The following is a 22,615-nucleotide window of genomic DNA, read 5'->3' as shown; positions in this document are numbered from 1 at the left end:
TGACAAAAAAATGCCACAAATGTCTTGTTTTGCATATTAAATACGTAAACACGCAAATCGAGACATTTCTTAATATGCAAAACGAGCCATTTGTGTTATTTTTTTGTCAAATCTAAGCCCTTTAGGAACAAAATAGCCCCCAAAACCATTAATGAAACCATTTCCAACACGCAAATCGATTAAAAAATATTATTAACTGGTGAGTGGGTCCCACTAATGGAATTAGTTAACGGCAAGATAACGGCAAGGTTACCATATAGAAACTAAATGTATTTTGAGGTTACAGTGTAGATTTCTCAAAAAAGAGGGCACATCATAGAAAACGGAAAGTTAGAGGGTTATAATGTAGAAAAACCCTTTTTTTTTCTTTTTGAGAAAACGCCCGTGGGATTTCATTAAAGGAGATCAATTTTCCTTAACTTTGCGGAAACAGACCTAAGCAAATAAATTCATTACAACCTCTTGAGCCTCACCTAGCAACATGGTGAGCTAAAACATTACCCGTCCGCTTAACACGAGAACATAAAAACTAGCAAAACATTGAAGAGAGAACAAACATCATCAATCAAGATACACAAGGGAGTAAAACCTCCTGCCTTCATCTCGATTCCTTGGACAATATTTAAAGCATCACTCTCCACCTGCATGTGTGAGTATTCGAGTCTAAGCGCAACTTGGAGCCCATATCTGCATGCTGCAGCCTCTGCAAGCTCCAGTGACCAACCAACCTGCTCCTGGCGTATAGCAACAGCCACCACCCTTCCCTCATCATCACGCAGCACCACACCCAAGCCAGTCACGCTACCAATATATGCATCACAATTTATTTTTGTCACACCTACACTCGAAAATTACCACGAGCTCGCTGAGGAGGGAAAATTATGAATATTTTGCCCCATGAACACTCTAGCAGCGTATTCACCATATTCCCAGACCGATATTGACATATTTGATGCCACACTAACAGCACACACATTTTCATGCTCAAAGACAGCCTTATTTCGACACCACCACGCAGCCCACATTAGAGAGGCCATTGATCTCAAGTCCAAGCTCGAAACTTTTGACGCTAACCTCACCAATCTATTCCCAAAACACAATGAAGGGATCTGTGCAATAATAGAATTAAAGCAAAAATAATTTCACTTCAATAAAAATCAGTTTTAATCCGTAAAAAGAATTTAAGTTCAGTAAAACTTAGTATACTTCAGCAAAAATAATTTCAGCAAAATGAATTTAAGCTCATGTACATTGATGCTTTTTTTACTAGGATTTTTTTATGTAAATATTTATTTCCATAATATATTGCAAAATATTGTCGTACAAGATTTTTTTTTTATACTTCACATATATTTTTATGCATAACTTTTGTCCAGGGTCGTATCTGGCCCGGGGCAGCCGCCCAGAGCCCCAAAATCCGAAGCCCATATATGTATTAAACACACACAAAAAAAATATAAAATAAAAAATACAGTAATAATTAATTACTCCGTACTCAGTTATGCAGCATTTTCACTTGCCAGTTAATCAATTCATTGATTTCATTCCCTTTAATACTCCGTAATCCTCTCACATTAATATTCTTCCTTGAAAATAGCTTCACCGTTTTGGGAAGTTGAAATTGCCAAATTAATTTCCCTAATCTAACCAAGCTTAGAAAGTAAAGTGAGTAAAGGCCATAGAGCAAAAGAACAAGCATTTCTAAAGAGAACATTCAGAGAACATTAGCATATAATTTTAAATACCATGGTTTCACATCCATGCATAGTTCTATGTTTCAGAAAATAAACCATAGATGTTGCTTACCATTTGAAGGAATATGAGACCAGTACTGTATATGTCGAATCTATCTGGCAAATTTAACTGTCAAGAACAAAATCTTCATTAGTTTAAGAAGACAAATCTGATATTTACAACATACTAATAAGAAGTCAAATAGATTCTAAACTGTGCAGGACCTGCCATAGGACTGGGGAAAGTGCAGCGGCCACAGGAGGGATGGTGCTGAAGGAGTTTGAGTGCTCATGATATATTGCTCTGGTGCAGCATATCTAACCGGAAAAGACATGATCAAAAATCTCATAAGACAAAGAACATTAAGGAACATGGATGTGATAAGTACAAATTCAATACACAAAACCATGGACAAGAGCACACTATGTTGTGTTCTTTTGCAAAAATGGAGTGACCTATCAAAGTTTTCAACATTGACCAGACTAATAAAAGAGGCCTTTTAAACAATGCTACATGTGATACCTCCTCTAAATCATTATGAAGGAAATTGGCAGATACAATCATAAGCCAATTCCTAGAGGCTAGACAAATAAAGAAACAAAATATACAGGAAATTAATGCACCTTGGATCCAAAAGGAACTCTTTGGGAACATAGTTAATGCCTACTCGTAGATCTGCTGCAGCCCCAAGATCAATAATCTTGAATGTACGAGTACCTGGAAAAAAGACAATAGCAGCAGGGAAGCAAATCAGAGAGGAATGAAACCAGAATAAAAAGGACAGCATGGTCATAACCGTCACCTTCAGAGAAAATAATGTTCTGTGGCTTTATGTCTCTGTGAACAATTCCAGTTGAGTGAAGACCATCCAACGCAAATAGAAGTTGCTTCATTATTGTCTGTATGATTCTATTCTCCCGTTCTAATCCCTTAGGCAAGTTCTGTACTTCTCCAAGGATCATTGTTTCAGCCTAAAATACCATGGAAAACAAGAAAACCACATAAATACTTGTCAATCTTTCCATTACAATTTTAATGAACCATGTGTAAAAGAAATCCGTCCAAAATAAGTACATAAATTGCAGGAAAGTAACAGCTAATCAGAGCATACTGTCAGTGTTCATGATTGGTGTGCTATGAGCCTCTGACTTATGAGAAACATAAAAAGCAATAGTGCTAGCCAAATATCATACTACCTCTGTTTCATATTATTTGCAACTATTATCTACTTTATGTCAAATCGTTGCATATTATCTACTTTATGTCAAATCGTTGCAAATAATATGAAACAGAGGTAGTATCTAATAATCAGTACCATAGGAAACTTCTATGATCCTGCTTCCTACAAATCACAATCAATTTCAGCATTTGCTTTCACAGACAATGTTATAATCGTCAAATAACTGAGAAGTAATAACCGTGCACAGCAATGATATGCACAAACAGACACAAGTTGTAGCACCATTCAACCCCTAAACCCACGATGATAGTATACAAGAAAAAGTAGCATTAGAGACTCCTCATTCTCGAAAAATATTTGAAATTTATTACATCAACTAATACCTCTACAAGAGTACAAGGTGCTATAAATGACCACAACTATAAACATACAGCCAATATGCCATAATGTAGATAATAATCAAAATTGTATGAGCACAAAAATTACCCAATAGGATATATTACAACCCAGATACTGCAGAATTTCAAGAAAAGGCCTTCTCCCTAAGGGCCCAGTGTAATATACTTTCTTTTTTTACTAGAACTATTTTATTTATCATGCTTGCCAATGCATAAATATAGCCATTATTATCTTTAATTCTTAATAAGTAGATATTATAATATGATTTATTAAGAGGATTCAAACAAGATCCCACATGATTATATTTTCCCTTACGTATAGATCACAAATGGTCAAAGGCGAGCACGTGACCTGTACCTTTTTAGTTCTTCACTCATAGCATACAGCGCTTCACTAGGCAAATATATAGAAGTATAACACAAAAGCTGACCCGAAGAAGCCAAAATGGCCCACATTGTAGACTTGTGAACTTTCCAGCAAGTGTTTTATAGTATATATAGTACAAAGAATCAGAGTGGCATCATATAGCACTCGGTTAATGGTTCACCACCCCAATGCTTATTGTAAATTTATAAAGTCATTACTTGGCCTCCAATTTCTCAATCCCTGCTCTATCTTCCGAAATAAAAAAGAGCGTTCTCTAGATCAAAAACAGATGCAGCTATGCATATTGCTTTTGCATCATCATTTGTGTAGATGGCAACTACAGCCAAAGCTAATGCAAAGCTTATTGAAGCCTGATGATTGCTAGCCAACTTTTCCCACACCCATAGCCTCAACCCTCAAGCCATAATACATTTTGCCAATTGCCATCATTAAATGTATTAAAATAAAAAACAACCTCAACTTTTCTTACTGGTGCATCTTCCGATCTCCGCCTGACAAGCCGAAAACCAACACAATCAGTTTTTTCATATTTAATCCTCAATGTCCGCTACTCTAACTTTCCTCCTAATATTTTAATTTCTAATACACATCCATCTCAAAATACGCTATCTTCCTAAAATGATCCTTCCCGAATATTTTGACCCATATAAGAACATTGATGAGATAGCTGTCTGATAGATTTCTCCCTTTAACTTTAAAGGTATGCATGGTCACACAAAACCTCTCCATTTGAGCCAACTAGAACTAATCATGTGGGATCTTGGTGAATTGCTCCACTCTTTTGCAAAATAAACATAAGGTGTTCAAATCACTTGCTTGTGGGCACTTCCGTACCATCTAATGTTACTATATCCCTACCTGACTTCCTCGTAGTGCTAAAACTACTTTCCATGTCCTTAGTCAGTTAAACTGCTCAAATATAGTCTAAACCCCTGAGTTCTAGGTTTTACCATTATTGCTCCTTGCAAACAACATACACTAAGGTGTCTCACCTTGGACATAATGTCTAACCTTGCTGTAGTCCAATCGTAATAGTGAAATCCTTCGTCACTTCCCCACAACTCTTTACATTTGTTTTGACATCTCGACACATATCCTTAACTAGTTAATACACTTACAAGGACACTTCTTAAACATTGTCCACCAAAGCACATCTCTTAGCACCTTGTCATAAGCCTTCTCCAAGTCAATGAAATCATGTCCAAATCCTTTTTTTCTTCCCCTATAGTACTCCATCATTTGCCTTATTACATGTATAGTTTCCATGGTAGAAACTCCGAGGATAAACCCAATTTGGTTCTACCCTCGTACATTTCCTCATTTTAAAGTCTCACTCTCTTGCATAGTTTCATGGTGGGGCTTGTGAATTTTATACCTTGATATGAAGAATAAAGGATGTAGTGTTTTGTCATATGTGAATCAGTCAATTGTGTCCAGTCCCTTTTTTAAAATTCAAGTACTATAGGAGTGCAGATGCCTTGTTGTGCCTTGGTAAAACAAAAAAAAATATATATACATATATATATATATATATATATATATATATATATATATATATATATATATATATATATATATATATATATATATATATATATATATAAAAACCATTGTCACTTCGTAACCCTTCACTACAATATAACATTTTAACAGTATTCATGTTTAGGAAGATTTCCTTCAATAGTTCAATGTCAAAATGGAGCAATGAAATTAATAACAACAGAGTCCCATTAATGAATTGTATGGAGCTAAATTTGACTTAAACCTTTTACCTATAAGGCTATAACACATATAGCAGGAATCTATCAAGAACAGCAACTCAAATTTCTAACTAGTAAATAATTGACATTCACATTATGACTATATGCTACTTTTCTATCCATTTGCGGACTCAGCTAATGACCTTAAGGTAAGTTCAAATTTAATCTAATGCAGTTCTTCATAGCCAAAAGAAGCTACAACCAATTATCATAATCAGAATCTTTGTATCCCTACATGTATCAAACAGCATAGGGCCACCATCATCATGGCCCTATAGATCTAATAAAACCTTAATCCTCAAACATCCTATAACAGAAAAGAAAAGGGAAAAAAAAAGAGTTTTAAACAACTGCAGTTGGTTATTTGGTACGTATTCACCCATGTGAAACTGGTCTCAAGAAAAATTGTTCAGAACATCTCCTTTGTGTATGATTTGTTCAGGTGATTCATTACAGCATTAATTAATACTTCCTCCGTAGAAAGAAACTTTATGATCTCTATCCTTGAATCCCAATAATATGCCCCATCAAGTATCTCTTACACCAACTAATCAGCAGATGACACCTTAATTTTAAATTAAAAAGAAATCTGAATTTGATAGTTGATCTACAATGTTTTAAGCTCTTGTTAATTTCACAAGTTCATAGTATATGGTTGAGATATTTCTTCTGCTTAATACTTTCCCCCTTTCTGATTTTTCATTATAACATTTCCTTATAAGACACAGCTCATACCTTCAGTATGAAAAACAATATATAAGCTGCTTCCAGAAGGAAAAAAAAAAAAAAAAAAGTAGAGGTATGATATTCCAGCCACAATCTTTCTCAACCTAAATCCTTATACTTTGCAGCTCTGTAAGGAAAATTGAAGTGGAACACAAATTCTACGTATATTTCAAAAAAATCTTTAAAACAAGGATTTCAATGTATGAACTTAGAGAAAATAGTAAAAATTAAAGTAAATAATAACCAAAAAAACTGGCATTACCTCCTTCAACACATCAATATTGATCTCTGATATTGCCAAAGAATCCTCTGCACAAGGTTTGATAGTGGTCGTTGGTAAAGCACCCCTCTTAGCAATCTTCATTTGTGACACAGCTGTCGGTCTTTTATCATCAACACAAACTGACCGTGTTTGAACCTTTTTGACATTTAAGAAATACAGCATGGTCTGCCCATAGTCATCATTCCCAAGTTTACCCATGAAAGCAACTCGACCACCCAAGGATGCTAGAGCAATTGCAACACCACCTGCTGAGCTACCAGGAGCCCTAACAAACTTTTCAGGCGCCCACAATGCATCTTTAAGTGCATCATGAATTTCATAATCTATATGCCGATTGGCAGGCCTTCCTGATGGCACAAATGCATGCTGTGCGGCTCCAAAGCAACAAACAAGAGGAGGCCAACCATAAGTGAAGCTTACATCCTCACCATCGCCCTTTTCCAATTCCAAATCTATGTCATCATGCTCCTTTTCTTGATCTGCAACGTAGATGACCCCCTCTAAATCACTGAATTCCGTCTCACTTTCTTGGTCATCTACCTTACTGATCTCTTCCTTGCTCTTCCTACCCCTCGTCTTTTTTTGCTGTCTCACTTTCTCCTTACTGGAAGTTGCAGACACAGCTGAAAAAATTTCATTTCAGCCTCAAGTACCATAATTTCACATTCATATCATATAAAGTTGAAACATATCATGTTATAAGCTAGATAACACAGTTGTATACCTTTCTTTGTAGTTTTTCTCTTGGGTTTCTCAGAATTTCTAACCAATGCTTTAAGATCAGAGACCTCCAGTTCTGAAATAGAACCACTGACTGACAGCTTAGAATCATCATCCTGCAGTTCAATATTTTTCTTCTTTCTACCTCGTGTGCTCTTAGTCTTTTTTGTTCCCTCTGGTTCTTTAGATGCCTCGTCTTGAGCTAAAGATGCTGAAATTGCTTTTTTAGATGTTGCTGACAAAACCCATCTATTCTGTAATCTATGGTCTGTAACTAGCATGAATTCTACAGTAGCTAAGAATGGTGCTTTATAGTTCCACCTGAAATTATTTCACCAACTAAATAAGGCATTCATCACATTGATATTGGCCAAAATTGAGAGGAAATGCAGCACTAAACAGTTTGGAATAAGAGCATGGACTACTGATCAGACTTACCATGAATAACTGTATGTTGAACCATATGGACTTGCACAATGTTAATTATTAATTATGTAATGGCGTAATGCTGATTAGGTATATTATAACCTGCTAGTAAATCTAGCATGTATGTGAAGCAAAGAAATACAGCAGCTTGTTTGGGGGTTTCAATAGCAAAACATGCTGCTTGGATATTCACGGTAATTATTTTAGAAATGTAGCAGGAACTGCTAACGTTTCCCTACTCATTCATGCTCACCAAGTGTCTTGATTCCCTCTACTTAATTGATATGAAGAAATGTAAAATAGCATCATCTTAAATTCTTAATAATAGCTCTTATGTTCATTGGGGTCAACGTTCAGTAGAGTTAATCTTCATGTTCTTTGGTCTTAGGCTTGATGCTCTACGGATGACAGTGAGCATTGTGCATACGCCTCCACCAATCCACAATCATATTTTTATGGGAGCACCATGTGAATGGTACTCCATATGAATATGCTCTAATTCCACAAACAAACATGGTTGAGCTTGGATTCATTATGGGTAAGATTATTCATTTGGGAGCACGGAAACATATAACACCACCCCCTTCCAACATATAACCCTAGGCTAGAACTTCATAGGCTACATTTGGGTAATAACATGGCATTCCTTGTTCAACTACAATTATCCAAAATTGAGAACGATTTCTTACATTCGAGTCCCGAAAAACTAGCATATTAGGCAATAATCACTAGTCAAGCAACACATATAAACAGCAAAATTCTCCTCTGAAATCAGACAACCCCACAAAACCCTCAAGTATTTGAGCAAAACCCAAATAGCAAATAATCAAATAAATTACATATACATACAAGAAAACAATTCAATTGAGTCAAAAATTAGATAGTAAAAACAATTGAATAGAACATATAATATTGTTTATAAAAAGAAGGGAAATGAAGAAACCTGGGCAAGGAAAGGAATTGGGTAAAAGAGAGAGACGCCATTAAAGTAAAAGTCTGAAGTAGCAACCTCAAAGGAGCTCAAATGGTGGACAGCATATCTGGAGTTTAGAGGAGAGAGAAAGAGAGAAATGGGTTTAGTGGTTGAAGGGTTTAGCAAGAAAATGAAGAAGATGATAGCTACAAAAACAGAGCGAATGAGAGACTGGTTAATCAACAATTAGAGGGAGAGGATGAGGTACAACAGCTCTTAAAATGAGATTAACTTAGCTAAATCCAATTTGAATATTTGATACTCCCTCTTTATTATAATGATCTTTCCAATTAGAATCTTAGCACTATTCATCAGATAAGATAATCTTCTTCAAATTACTCTTACTATATACACTAAAACATAATATAATCACGTAGTCATGTTAGGTTAGAGTGAGGGATAGCTCAAGTGGTTAGAGCTTCTCTTTCGATTCCGGGAAATCCAGGGATCGATTCTCACCCCGCCCTTGTGAGTTGTGGCCCTCTAAGCACCAAAAAACCTAGTCATGTTAGGTTTTATTTGATCAGTCTCAATGAGTGGTTTATCAATGTCTAGTTGTTATACATTTTACTAATATGCAATTAAACATATATACGGTCAAATTAATGCTTTGACAGACATGTATATTCCAAGTAAGAAGATCATTTTGAAACGGAAGAGGTAGTTCAATAACTTATGTATGTCTCACCGTGAGTCTAAACTCATACAACATTCTCACGCTTTAATCCAAATCTTTGCAAATAATTTGAAACAAAGTTAGTGTATATTTTTCACATTATTGTTTGATCATCAGTGACAGTGTCCTGCAATTTCTGATCACTGACAGCATTCTTAATCGATAAATTCCTTCTGGAAGAAAGCTTCAATGGCGGGAAATTGATGAATAAAGGATTGAAACTCCTTAAATTGAGACGCAAATCGGAGTAAATCGGCGTCGGAATTGAGGATTTGCCGCCATTGATGAACCCTGCATCTGTCTCTTTCTTTCTCAGAAATTAGGGAAATGTGATAGTCAATGAAGAAGAAGAAGAAAGAGAAAGAGAGTGAGACGTATGGAAGATTAGCGTAGGGTGGAAAGTGAGTAACGAGTGCTACAAGTGGTAGTTGAGTAGTGTGAGCAACACCACCAAAATGTAATATTAGCACATGTTCTTTATTTTCGTCCTTTTCATTTTCATCATGCTGGACGCTTGTTAAGCTACTTGTGTTTTGAACTTTTTTTTTTAGGGAAATGCATTAAGGATATACACTTATACTTACGGTTGATCTTTAAGTCGTCACTTTAGTAGTCGTGTTTGTGCGAGTCGCTTTTAGAATGAGTTAAAAAAAAGTTGTGTTGTTTTTGAGCTTGTGCTGATTTTTATTAAAAGAACCTATGCATAACATATATAGCCTATTTTTTATATCGTTTAATGTCAATTTGTTCCTAATTAGTTTTTATATTATTTGTAAATTAGTCACTACAGTATTAAGTAGGTTGACTTCTTGTGCTCATGCTAAATTTTGAAATTGATGTTTATGCATAGTTAATGACATTTTCTACTCATGTCGTGTTGTGCTAATGACAACTCTTGTGGGGCTATGCCATTTTAATTTAATATCGTATGTTAATCTTGGTGTTGATTAGATTCGTGCCTAGCTCTAGTTGGTTTGTGGCAAAAATGGCAAAAGTGACTATCAATAGGGGACGGAGGGAGTAGTTAACAAAGTTAAACCACCAATTAAATTTATGGTTTGTGGTTAAATGAACCCTTGATTCAATCACCATTAATTAATTTAAAATTAGTAGTTTACCTAGGACAAAATTGCTAATTCTAGTAAATGAATTAGCATTTGTGTCTAATTAGCATTTGTGTCTAAGGTAAAATTAATAATTCAATTTCGACTCGGTAAAAATAAATAAAATCAATATTTTCAATGGGGTGGGAGTAAAACTAAATTTAATCGATATTTATAAGGTTATTTTAGATTTTAACACCTGCTAAAAACCCGAAAATGGTTTTTAACACCTCCCAAAAAAAAAAATTTGATTTTAACACCACCCAAATTTCAAAAAATTTGGTATTACCACCACGTAATTGATTCCGTTTACAAATCCGTTAAGTAGGGCCATATAGACACGTGTCGCTTTATTATTGGCAAAAAAATAAAAAAAATAATAAAAAATTAAAAAACAAAAAATAAAAATTAAAAAAAAATTTAAAAAATAAAAAAAAAACCTAAAACTACCCCCAGCCACCCCAGCCCCACCACCGCGCCACCAGCATCGTCCCCCAACCCAACCACTGCCGGCGTCCGGCGTCCCAGAGAATCGCCTGGCGCCGGCGAACCCACCCCCACCCCCCTTCCTCCACCTATGCACCCCACCCCTTCCCTTTCCCCATTTTCGTTTCCCGACCCACCACACCGAAACCACCCTAAACGCCCCCTCTCCTGGAAAACGCCCCTCCTCCCCCGGAAACTCCCTCCCTCTCCTTTCCCCCTCCCTTAATCGATTCCCTACCACCCCAAACGAAACCCTAAAACCCGTTTAGGGTGGTTTCGGGGTTGTGGGTCGGGAAACGAAAATGGGGAAGGGGTGGGGTGCGTAGGTGGAGGAAAGGATGGTGGGGGTGGGGTCGCCGGCGCCGGGCGATTCTCTGGGACGCCGGACGCCGGCAGGGGGTGGGTTTGATGATGGCGGTGGTGGCGCGGTTGGTGGGGCTGGGGTGGCTGGGGGTAGTTTTAGGTTTTTAATTTTTTTTTTTTTAAACAAATAAAATAGTGACACGTGTCATTGTGGACCACATTTAACGAAATTTTTTAACGGAAACCGTTAAGTGGTGGTAATACCAAATTTTTTGAAATTTGAGTGGTTTTAAAATCAATTTTTTTTTTTGAGGTGTTAAAAACCATTTTCGGGTTTTTAGCAGGTGTTAAAAAAATTCTTAAATGAACCAAGTACCTGTCACGTGCGTAAGGAAATTCAAACAAGCTCAAAATTATTTCATTATCTTTTGCTTTCTCTCTCTTCATGAACTTCCAAATTCCAAGCTCCATTTTCTCTCTCTTCGAAGCTCACCCATATAAGTTTTTCTCTCTCTACATTTCAAGACCTCTTAGTCCCTTCTTCAATGGTGATAACTAGAGGCGGGGGAACATTATAGAGGAAGAGGGCCTTCGTTTCTTCGGCAAATTCCGACGATGGATATAACTACGGTAAATTTCTTATTTTTGAGTTGATTATTGAACTTTTTAAGCTTATCATGTTGTTATTCTTCTTGATTTGAAGCTCTTTTGGGATTTTCGCTTGAATTTTATGTAGTATTAACGATCTAGGGATCAATTTGATCAATTCATGTTGATTTATACTTAAATTGAATCTCATTGTTTTATGTTTATACATTAGCTATTTAATTAGGGTTTTTGATTTCGCGTAATTATTGTTGAAAGTGAGGATTTGGATGATAATAGGAAGGGTCACTGTATGTTTTTTTTCCAATTTTTTGAAATATGGTCAATTATTATTTGAAGGAGATAATGGGGTAACTATGATTTAGAAGGGGAGGTTAAGAATTTTGCTCAATTATTAGTTGAAGTAGATAATAATATGGTTGATTAATTTATGTTGTTGACAAGGTGGAGATTAAGAATTTTGCTGCTGCTGTTTGGTTGAATGGAGGGATGTGAGTGTGGTGTTGTTAAAGGGGGTTATGGTGCATGTATGATAAGCTGACTTGTTTGTTGGTACTGCTCTGTTGCTTACCAAGGAAGTGCTCTGTTGCTTATTATGACTTTGATGAAGAGTTTTAAAAGTTGTAAATGAACATGTACTTCTTTGTATAATGTGTTACTCCGTATTGTGTTGATGAAGCATAAAAAATAGGGAAAAACTAATTAATGATAGATTTTGGATTATTTATGAAATCAAAATAGCTACAAATTGGTTTAAGCTATTTAGATATGATAAGTGACAATCGTGACATGGAGTTAGGCCTATTAGCTATTTATGTAATCATGTTATATCTCGTTGGAAAATAGTGAAAATTGTTTTTTAATGGTAAAGCCTATTAGCTCAATTGGTAGAGCAGTGTGCAGATGCACAATGACGTAGGTTCGAATCCTACATAGGCTATGTAAAGATAATTTCAATAATATGTTGTAAAAATATGATAATTATACACTTCGTATGACTATATTTAAATAAAGGTCACTATATATTAAAATAAGGTCACTATATTTAAATAAAAGTCATTATGTATAACTATGACCATATTTAAATAAGATTCACTAACTCACTATATACATGTATAAATATAGGTTGATAATATTTTAAATAAGAGTCACTGACTCACTGCATACATGTATAAATATGGCTTTATAATGTTTTAAATAAGGGTCGCTATATATTTAAATAAGGTTCACTATGTTTAATACATGTCACTATGTATAACCATAACTATATTTAAATATAAGGATCACTATATGTATATAAGAGGTCACTATATACATATAAGAGGTCACTATATATTTAAATAAGGGTCACAAGTCACAACAAAATTGAGAACCATGCCAAGACTTTCTCAGAACCCAGAAGCTCATCACCCACGTTTTTTACATTATTGATTCTTTCACAATAGCAGTCCTTTCAATTTTCAAACTCATCATATACAAAATACAATTAATTAGGTATGCATAGTGACCCTTAGGATAACAACATTAATGTCAAAATAGCCATAGTGACTTTTATTAGATTTATAATACTCCGTTGCACTCAGTTACGAGCAAAACAATCAAACAAGAGAGGTGTGACACACACAACACACCACAAGAAAATACCACAACACCAACACAATATGCTGTCAAGAATGCGCACAACAGCACACAGCACCTAGCAACACACCTACACACGCGCACAGAACCACAGCTAGCACAGCACAACTCCTCAACACCACACCGCACCAAAACTACACCACGCAGTGCTGCAAACACACAACACCACACAACAAAACACGCAGCCACACACACACCAAAAATACACCACGCAGTGCTGCAAACACACAATAACACGCAAAAGAACACACACCCACACACGCACCAAAGCACGCAGCAACACTAAGCAACAGACCCACCAAAGCACGCAGCAACACACGCAAACTAACCAAAACAGAACACTAAAAAACAGAACGCAACAAACCAAACAGCAGCACCCACTCGAGGCACCACACACACAAACACACACACACACACACCCAAGGATGCGTATACCAAACCAAAGTAAATTAGGGTTTGTGAGCCCTAATTTCGAGCAAATAAAACAGAATTTGAAGGAAAAAAAATTAAAATTGAAGCCAAATTAGATCAATTACACAATATGTCTATCATTTTTCCAGAAAAAATAAAAAATTAAATCAAATCAAAACCACAAAACAATATGTTGGATATCGTCATCCTAAATTTAATCAAATCACCCAAACGCAATCAAATAGCATTCGATCACACCAGTTACAGTAGAAATAGCACTCAATTGAAGATTACTGTTATCCGATCCTCTAGTTCGTCTTCTTCAAAATCATCAACATCATGCTGTTCGGGTCCATCGTTTTGAGATCTTCAATTGTAATTTGCGAATAATTTGAAATGTATTGAATTGAATTAATTTGTTGAGATTGATAGCAACATAATATTGTTATTCCATTGATGAATTCAACAATTCGTTGAGATCGATTCTTCCATTGATGAATTTTGCAGCTTTAGTGTTGCTATGGTTTTCGTATAGAGGTTTATTGTTGGGTAGGAACAAGGTGGGCTGTTTGTATATGGACCGAGAAGAATAAAACAGGCTGTCTATGTTGTTGTTTGCACGTGAGACCATAAGGTCCACAATAATTTTATTGTGGACCAGGTCCACGCAAGATCTTTTCAGAAATACTTGCGTGGACCTGGTCCACAATAATATTATTGTGGACCCGAGCTTTATACACACGCAACTAACATTACATTGAACATAGTGACCCTTATTTTTAACATAGTAACCTTATTTTTAACATAGTAACCTTTATTAAAAGTTGTATAACGTTTAATACTATTGTGAACATGAAGTCCGACGTTATGATCTTATTTTTATCATAGTGACCTTTATTATTTATAGCTTATTTATATTGACCTTATAAAATATATCATTAAAAAAATTAACCTCTTATAGCTTATATATTATAAAAATGACTTTTATTTTCAACATAGTGACCTTCATTTTATCATAGTGATTTTTTTTTATAAATAAAATAGTCATAGTTTCTCTAATGTTAGTGGTCCACAATAAATTAGTGTGAACCAAGTCCATTTAAGAATTGGTTAAAATCTAAAATTTCTATTTATAATGAAATTTTATCAAGGACTACCCCATAAATGACTCATTTTATGAAAAACTACACATGGTTTACACGAGTAAGTGTAGTCCACTACCAGGTATAGTCCATACCAAGTACTTTTGTTGTTTTTGTTTATACTGTTATTATTGATAAATATACTATTATTGTTGATTTTGTACTGTTATTTTTTATTCTATAGTGTTATTATTTCAGCGAGATTTTCAATTAAGAAAGAGGGAAAAAGAAAAAAGCATATTTTTGAATTATACTGTTATTATTAATTTTATTCTGTTATTATTGATTTTTATACTGTTTTTGCCTCTTGGTATGGACCATACACTCGGTGTAGAATAAACAAACAAATGATGGAGTAACCAATAAGAAATAGAAACAGATAGAGAGAAACAGAATAGAGATAGAGAGAGGAGTTTGTTACAAACTTTCCCGCCAAAACTCTACCTCTATATATTCATACTCTCACCCACAAAACCCATTTAGTTTTCTCCAAACCTCCGAATTTCTGCAACTGATACAAAAATGATGAAATTAATTTCTAATGTGGGTAAGTATACCAGCTCAATTTTTATGGATTATCAAGTTTCTACAAAATTTATCCCGATCTTCAAGCTTCCATCACCTCCTGTTCCCAGCTCAATTTTAAGGGATTATCAAGTTTCCCCAAAATTTATCCCGATCTTCAAGCTTCCATCACCTGCTGTTCAGCGTAATTTTTCCACAATTTCAAGTTGGTCAGTGTCGATGGACATCAGTCATGATAACTATTCTGTTATTCCTCGTGCTCAGAGGTATACTGATGGGATTGATAGATTGAGGAACATTTTTGGTAGAACTGAAGAAAATGGTATAAAATGTACCATTTCAACTCAGTCGTCTACTCTATCCTTGAAATCAAGGAAATACACAGATCCAGATCCTGTACCTGAGTTCATAATTCTAACTATCACAACTACTGATGATCATGAACAACTAATCGATGTTCAAATGCGGATACAAATGGAGGATGTGTACATAACTGGATCCAAGTTAGTACATGAAGATACTTGGCGCTGTAATTCTCCGCTGCAATATGGGCCTCTCCAGAATGTACACGTCGGTGCAATCGCATTCGAGAGTGCGGTGATAGGTCTTCATCATGTTCTTCGGAAGAAATCACGTGACCATTACCCATTCAAGAAACATATGGATACAATTTGTATCCATATAAGTGAAGCAATACGGTTTTATACCATCGAGAAGTACATAGCAAATTTGATGGCTAAAGGCCAGGATGATCTGATTACTCCACCACAGATTATACTGATACACAGCTGGTTGTCTCTTATAAAGATGATGAGAGAGGTAATGGATAAGTCTATGAGTGAAGCTGCTTTTAATGAAGATGAATTGGTGCAATGTTTGGAGGTTAGATTTGAAACTTTGGCTAGTGTAATCGCATTAGTGAAAGCAAAATGAGTCTTAGAATCAAGTACACTGCAATTTAATTAGCAACTTAATCTATATAAATGTTGCTAGGTTTTGGTTATTTTTTTTTTTTTTGGTACAAATCCATGTTTAATCTGGGTTGTAGTTATTTTATATCTATGTTTTGTTGTTAAACACATAGCAAACCCATTTTGGGAAGCACCTTCAATAGAGATTGCCTCTTCATTATACTGAATTGAAGGGATGAGAGGCGAGATGAAACCTGTAGAAGGTTTACACCAAAAGATGTAATCCAGAGTGATCTGTATCGAGTTATAACTCTTAAATAGGTAATGGTCTGAAACAATATTGTTTGTAAACTACTCTGTCCATGAATAATATATCAGACAGTACACAATACTCTATTAAAAAGGGTACTCCATGTGCACAAGGATAAAGAAGGAAGAAAGGAAAGAACTATTTCAACGAAAATTCAAGACTGTAATGAACAAACTTGATATTGAAGACAAAAAGAGTTTACCACATCAACAATTGGTAGCACATTTGAGTTCCAATCACTTTGGCAATTAACTCTATGAAGTGAAAATGTGGCGTTGTGTGCTCCTGATTCCACAGCACTTTTGGCTGATAAGAACACGAGAAATCTCTCGTCTGGGCTGTCAAAACAACAGATATACATTCACTTGGCATCCATGTATAATACATATTAAGAATAGTCTATGTCTTTCACTAGTTTTGTTAATCTAAATCATAGCATAAATCTGGCAATAAAACTGACCTATGTACACAGGATAGCTAATACAAACCAGTGCTATTCTACGCTTTCTATCAGAACCAGGGTGCAGTATGTAAACAAGCATAGGTGTGATTGCTCAAGAATAAGAAGACACAAGTAGTTAAAGCTAGAAGCCTGAGTCTTTGATACATGAACTAGAGCCAACATACAACAGTAAATCAGGACAAAAATCAACTGGCAAAACATGAAAAATCATACCTAAAGCGTGGACAGAAAGCGCTGCTAATTCCTTTTGTCAACACGACTGCATTGGAGTCATCATCTGCATTTGATCTGCTTCAAACAGAGAAACAGGATAGGTGTATGATAAAGATGAAACTTAGATACTTATTCTCTACATTGATATAACGAAAATAACAACTCACTTGAGATCAGATTTGATAGCTTCTAATTTGTTGAAAGGACATGTTACAGCATATAAGGCACATGGTCTATTAGTACAGTATTTCATGCCAAGTTTTCTTGGTTTTGCAGGCCACCCAACAACTACAAGATGTTGCTGTGAGGCAATTGTTGATGGAACCCAAACAACCTGACCAACACTGAGTGCTTTATTAATTCCTTTAACAGCACGCACCTCTCTGCTGCACAACAATTAAATGATTGAACTTGTATATCCTCCAAAAGCAGAAGTATTCAGCTTAATCATTAACTTCATTATCAAAGCCAAATCAAAAGGTGACTCAATACCTGTTAATATCAATAACAAAAACTGCAGGGCACCTTATTTTCACATATGTTTCTCCCCATCCCTCCTCCCAGTCCCCTTGGCCTTCCCAGCTGTTACAACCCTTATTGGAGGTACTCGCGCTTGTATAACCAAAATTATTGAATGTGGGCTTTAAAGGGGTAGGCTCCTCAGCAACATATGCAATGAGTGTTTCATCTAAGTTCCAAGAAACACCTTCAAACCTGTCAGTTAAGAAAAATGAGAAATGAGCATAGGAATAAGAAAAGATTTATGTTCCGCCACATAGCCCTACTTCTAAACTCATAATGCAGAAGTCAAATTACCATGCATCCGTAAATAATGATCCATGAACAGCCTGAGGTACAAGAAACTCCTTTTCCAGATCTGAAGAGCCCCAAATCTCAAATTTAGTAGGAGAGTCATCATCAGAATTTCGAACAATGAGAAGCTTCGAACCAGAAGGTGAAGGCAATATTATGGATGCCCCTGAAACCTCAATAGGAAAGGGTGACCATTGAAAATCAACTGGACTAGTGCCACTCCCATGAATAGTAGCAGACAAGATAAATTTTCTGTTACTATTAGCAAGAATATTGGGTTGGCTAGCAGAAAATATTGCCTTAGAGTCATTTGCTGTGCAAAATTGCATTATATGAGAGCAAAATAAACATAGATCAACATAAATAGAGCATAACTAATGGAACCATCATATCTTTATTATGTTTTTACAGTCGAAAAAGAATGCAATGAGGATTGAAGCCGTCTGATATACAATCAATGCAATGCTGAAAGTCAGATTACTACCTGATTTGCAAACCCAAGCCTTGTCTATTTTACTGATTTTAACGAATTCCATCAGCAATTTAGACAGACTAGCATATTCTTCCTTCATTGCTGAGTGAGTTTCCTCGTACATTTTCTGCCCCTTTTGACATACATCAGCTACACATTTTAAAGTTCATGTAACAGAACTAACGATCAGTGATACCAAGACAGCATCAGAGACATCGATAATAAATAGATAAAAGAATAAGATTTAATAGTAACTACCTTTAATAAACAGATCCAAGCAAAATTGGCTAAGATAGAAAGTCAAACTCGAGCAAGACAACAAGACTTAAACTTTTTGACCCTTAGTTCAGCACTTCAGCACAGTACAATATAGGAGTCTTTACTGTATTTAGTTAGAAAGGGAGTGAGAGACAGTTGGCCAGGGTATTGAATCAGAGCCACTCAAGAGTGATTGTTAGGTAGGAGTAGGATTATTAAGGGTCTATTCTTATGTTTTATAAACAAAGAGATGGGATCGGGATTAAAAATGAAATGATTGTTTTGCCATCAAAGATGAGACAAGAGTTGGTACTTTTGTTTTACATTCCAAATCACACATTCCCACTCTATAATCCTCAAACTCCTATTCTTAATCAATAAAGACCTCAACTTAAACTAATAGAGTACTAAAACACCATTAATTGTAGCTATAATTGTCTTTTTTTTTCCCCTTCTTTGGAATAGAGGGTCCATCATCATCCATGCGGAAGTACTCAGATAAGTGATAAGTGTAAATCTCAACCACAGATGTCCCAATTTTACAGATATCATCTCCTGCCTATAACTCCATAAGAGAGTTTATCTAGACCATGATGACATATGGTTTTAATGGCCACTTAAACTTTGAAATACAAACATTTCTGCCTTATAATGATATGCTTTCATTCAACTACTTTAAAAATACAACAGATTATTGATTTACACACACACGTGACGTGTATTATTATTACACTAGAGTTTTCTATAACATGTAAATCTAATGCTGTTATACACTGAGATGAAAATAAAATCTCTCCCGGAATAACAGGTACACAAATCCTATTATACATCAAGAATGTTTGCCATCAAAGATGCTCTAATTGTACATTAAACACAAAATAAGGAACATATATACAGACCTCTAAGTACCTATGTGCACTGTGGCTTTTGAATGGCAAATTTAGATCACATGCTTACAGCCAGCTGCGACATTCAATGCTCTAGCAAACTCAAAAGTTGAGAACTACGGCTGTACTTAACAGAAGGCCGGTGAAAGTAGTTGCACCTATGAAATTCAAGCTGCTTAATACCAGTTCAAGAATCTTCAGTTTTAACTGGAAGCCAGCTATTCCCAGAAGCAGGAGTTTCTTTCCTTGAACGTGAAACAAATCCAATAACATATCCGACAAAAGCACCAAGTAGCAAGACACTCCCTCCCTTTACAAACTGGGAGAAAATGGGTGATGCCATTCCACCTTCTAACACTGTGTCAGGAAACTCTGTTTTCTCACCACTAGCAGAACCACTACCACTCAAAACTTCTCCAGTTGCTAGAATCTCCACTGTATCATGCACTTCTCCATCATGATTTCCCACATAAGAAAGCGTGAGCTTCTTCTTTGTGGCAACAAGCCTAGTATAACCAAATTCACCCCCGCGATATATTGACCTATTGCAACAATCTGAAGCGGTAACATTTATAAAAACCAACAAAGAATCATCACTGGTATAGCATTCTTACATTTGAATCACTCTAGTTGTGCGCTATGCGCTGCCCCTCTCAAACAGAGTATAAAAAAGCGCACCTTAGGCACTGGGGAGCTAGGTGATTTGGGCCAAGTGCTTTTTATATATCTAAGGCAAAGTGCAAAACTTTCTTCTTTATACTTCGTACCATTTTTTATAAATCATTTTAATAAATTATTACATTTCTAATGCATAGCAAGGCATCATTGTCAGATTTCCATTCACTCTTACACTTGATAGAGCATTCCATATCTAATCCCAAGGTTGTGTCTTTAAAAGCTAATAAGATTATCTGGATTATTAGGATCAAAGATTAAATTCAGGAATTCATAAAGTATCGGTGTCAAAATTCCACGCCTTGTGAAGTCAAATACATCTCCATACTCAGTACCTAAGCCTTAGAGCATAATGTGGCAACTGCAACAGCCTTAAAATGATCATAAACCCAATGTTTCAAAAGATAGTAGCATGGGTATTAACAAGGTGCAGCTACTGCCTAAAAGACTCTGGACTAGAGATCCCTCCTTTAAAATGAGAAGATATTATTACTGTAAGAAAAAAAGAGTTTAAAATCAAACTTGATCCTCCTATAAATGTAAGACTGAGAAACATGGCCGAGAATAAACAGCGATTTTTTGACAGTGTCATTAAGCGCAATTTTTGTAAAATAATATTCATGTACGACTGGGTCAATGAGAGAGAATACCAACATTGTAAGGGAACTCCCTGCTCGTCAGTAAATCAGATAGTGTTGATTCTCCCTCAAAACGCCATACTAGCCAGTATTCACCTTCCTTCTTAGAAGATTTCTGGGACATGTCCAAAGAAACTACATTCAGCACATTACCTAAAAAGATGGAAGACAAATTATGAAAGAAGATATAGTTGCAAATAAATGGTACCAGCCCAAATTTTTAAAAGGTACAAGACTGAACCACAGTACCTCCATGAAACCATACAAAACATCAGCACAACTACTAGCACAAGCCCTTCGCACACGCTCATTCATCCAGATTTCTACAGCACCATACTCAGTAGCCTTTTTCACGACCAAATCACCTTCCTGTAAGGCAAAATAGCCACAAATATAAGCACCACACTACCACAGTATTATTTCCAAACCAAAGATCACCAGTGCAATATGAAAATCTATAAAAAGTTAGAAGCACTGCACATAAGAACAAATTGATAAGATCCATGTAATTGAACAAGATCATTACATGAGTATGTCAATCAATCACTGGTAAAATACAGTAGAACTACCAATTATACAATTAACTGCTGAACTCAGAAAACTTATTCTAAACAACAAACACTTGCAGTTGCATACATCAAACACCATTAATCAATCAATAAAATACCTTTAGGCTAAATAAAAACCAGAATAGATTATATTATACACTCATCATAGACAATCAATCAAAAAAGATACCTTCACAGAGGGCTTCTTGTTATTGGCTAAAGAAACCTTATAAACAACTCCAAAAGCCCCTTCTCCCAATTTCTTTCCCAACACAAAATCATCCTGTAACAGAATGAACAAATACCAGCAAAATTAACCACATAAATAACCAAATTAATCAATCACAAATCCCAAAACTACAAAATCACAAAACACCCACAAATTTAACAACCTTTTTGAAGGTGGGTCTGAAAATTCTCTCAACAAAAGCAAGCACAAACATATCCCAAAACCCAGGAGCCACACCAGGGGTAGCCCAAAGGCAAGAAACGGTCCCAAGAGCCAAAATCACCCCAGGAACAGTGAGTGTTAACCCATTAGACCTTGGTAAAGTGCTCCTATAAATAATGTCTCCACACTCCATAACTGTACAAGGTAACCCAACTCCCACACCCACAAAAAGGTCTCGAACCGGGTCGAATAACTCGAACCCGGCACCGATAACCATACATCTTTTCCTTGATTTTAAGGTGGATAATGAACTCAATTGGGGTTTGAACAAAAGGGGTTTCCCCAGAAATTGTGTGTGAGATTTTTTGGGATTAAGGGTATTGAAATTAGGACAAATTTGTCCTATTCCTACTCTATTTGCTGCAATTGCTGCCATTTTTAAAGAAGAATTTTGCAAAGGGGTGATTATAACTTAGCACTAGGAATAGGAAACATCTGAGTAACAAAATGTTCCAAAGTTTTTAACTTTGCATCAAAATATAAAGAACAACGACAGTT

At 35.7% G+C, this 22,615-nt stretch overlaps 1 protein-coding gene and 1 pseudogene across 3 annotated transcripts; both read right to left on the bottom strand.

Moving 5' to 3' along the window:
• Positions 1–400: 400 nt before the first annotated feature.
• Positions 401–22,613, bottom strand: LOC145601024 (serine/threonine-protein kinase STN7, chloroplastic-like; annotated as a pseudogene). Its single transcript, XR_014104338.1, has 9 exons — positions 22,059–22,613; positions 21,857–21,949; positions 21,368–21,487; positions 21,135–21,233; positions 2,537–2,705; positions 2,358–2,451; positions 1,959–2,051; positions 1,807–1,863; positions 401–1,109 (listed from the first exon to the last, which is right to left on the bottom strand). The product of XR_014104338.1 is annotated as a serine/threonine-protein kinase STN7, chloroplastic-like (transcript).
• On the bottom strand, positions 16,771–18,746 carry LOC145601025 (acylamino-acid-releasing enzyme 1-like). Of its 2 annotated transcripts, none has more exons than XM_081656928.1 (5): positions 18,192–18,746; positions 17,868–18,089; positions 17,543–17,761; positions 17,376–17,450; positions 16,771–17,037 (listed from the first exon to the last, which is right to left on the bottom strand). In XM_081656928.1, the coding sequence occupies exons 1-5, from the start codon at positions 18,515–18,517 to the stop codon at positions 16,854–16,856; spliced, it is 1,026 nt and encodes a 341-aa protein (XP_081513054.1). In that variant the 5' UTR covers positions 18,518–18,746; the 3' UTR covers positions 16,771–16,853. The 2 variants fall into 2 exon arrangements, with proteins under 2 accessions (XP_081513054.1, XP_081513055.1); XM_081656929.1 differs by having other exon boundaries at positions 17,543–17,758.
• Positions 22,614–22,615: the final 2 nt, after the last annotated feature.

Source organism: Chenopodium album, chromosome 21 (genome assembly GCF_948465745.1).
Source record: "Chenopodium album chromosome 21, dcCheAlbu1.1, whole genome shotgun sequence".
NCBI classification, from domain to species: domain Eukaryota; kingdom Viridiplantae; phylum Streptophyta; class Magnoliopsida; order Caryophyllales; family Amaranthaceae; genus Chenopodium; species Chenopodium album.
The sequence above is the reverse complement of the archived record's forward strand: the minus strand, read 5'-3'. Positions and strand labels throughout refer to the sequence as shown.